The sequence below is a fragment of the Eimeria mitis genome, genomic scaffold (genome assembly GCF_000499745.2).
Source record: "Eimeria mitis Houghton genomic scaffold, Emh_scaff10770, whole genome shotgun sequence".
Classification (NCBI taxonomy): domain Eukaryota; phylum Apicomplexa; class Conoidasida; order Eucoccidiorida; family Eimeriidae; genus Eimeria; species Eimeria mitis.
The window spans coordinates 1-1,142 of NW_024011743.1; the positions used below are offsets into that span (position 1 = coordinate 1).

General features: G+C 56.9%; 1 protein-coding gene across 1 annotated transcript; it reads right to left on the reverse strand.

Moving 5' to 3' along the window:
- Positions 1-60: 60 nt before the first annotated feature.
- EMH_0099660 (uncharacterized protein) lies at positions 61-929 on the reverse strand (the record flags this gene model as incomplete). The annotated part of the gene is made up of 3 exons (XM_038022111.1): positions 61-113; positions 343-460; positions 690-929. The coding sequence occupies 3 exons, from the start codon at positions 927-929 to the stop codon at positions 61-63; spliced, it is 411 nt and encodes a 136-aa protein (XP_037877965.1).
- Positions 930-1,142: the final 213 nt, after the last annotated feature.

Sequence of the window (1,142 nt, forward strand, 5' to 3'; positions counted from 1 at the left end):
AGCGGCCGCAGCCCAAAGTCGCCCACCTGCAGCAGGGAGGCAGCAGCAAGCATCCGGTGCTCAGCTGTCTGTACACCTCAGCCATCCCAGAGCCACAGAAGACAGCAGAAAGGCTGCGCAAAAGGGCAAACCCCAACGCGCCCGTCTGCTTCAACCTCAAGCAGACAGTAACACGAACAACAGACAGCGCAAAAGAAAGTCTTCTGTTCGTTGTTCTGCTGCTCTGTCTGTTTACAACAAGAACAGCAACAACAGCAACAAGAAACAAAAAACAACAACCCCACTGAACGTCCCACAAAACGAGCTGTAGCAGCAAAAGGCAGACTCCTGAGGTGCGCGTACACCCCAAACTCGCCTTCACGATTAGGCCCTCCGGGCCCTCAACCAGAAAAACATTCGAAGGATGCAGGGCCCGGTGGCAAGTCCCAGCGCGGTGCACACAAACCATCGCCTCCAGCAGCTGCAACAGCAGCGGCACAAGCAACAGCAGCAGAAACAGCAGCAGGACGGTTCGTTCCACTCCCACAGCAGCAGCATGGAATGTTGACGCAAGGTATTACGTGCAGGAGCATCGGAAGTAATGGCGCAAGGAGCAGCAGCAGTGGGAAGCATATGAGACCGGCTGGTTCCGAGTTTGCCTCAGTAGCGCCACCGAGAGCAGCGGCAGCAGCAGCAGCACCAGAAAGTACCTGCATAAAAAGCCGCCATACATCTGCGATTCTGAGCGTTCTTCCCTCCTTTGCTAGCCGCTGCAGTGTCAATCCATAATACTCCATCTGCACGAACACCGAAAGCTGCGTCTGGTTCTCAGCAGTTGCTGCTGCAGGTGCTGCTGCAGTTGCTGCTGCAGTTGCAGCTTCTGTTGCTTCTGCCGAGCCTCCGCGTTCTCCTTCCCTGTCGCCTGCGGTCCCCCACCTCCTAGGTTGCATTGGTACTGCAGCAGCAACAGCAGCAGCAACAGCAGCAGTACTGGCGGTCTCGTATCCTGTCGGAGGTGGTGCTGCTGCTTTTGCTGGGAACCGCTTACCTGTCTCTGCAGCGCTTTCATCTTGCGCAACAACAGGAGGAGGAGCAGCAGCAGCTGCTGCTGCTGCAGGAAGCCCTTGAGTTGCAAGGGGCGGCGTGCTGCTTGGTGTTGGCCT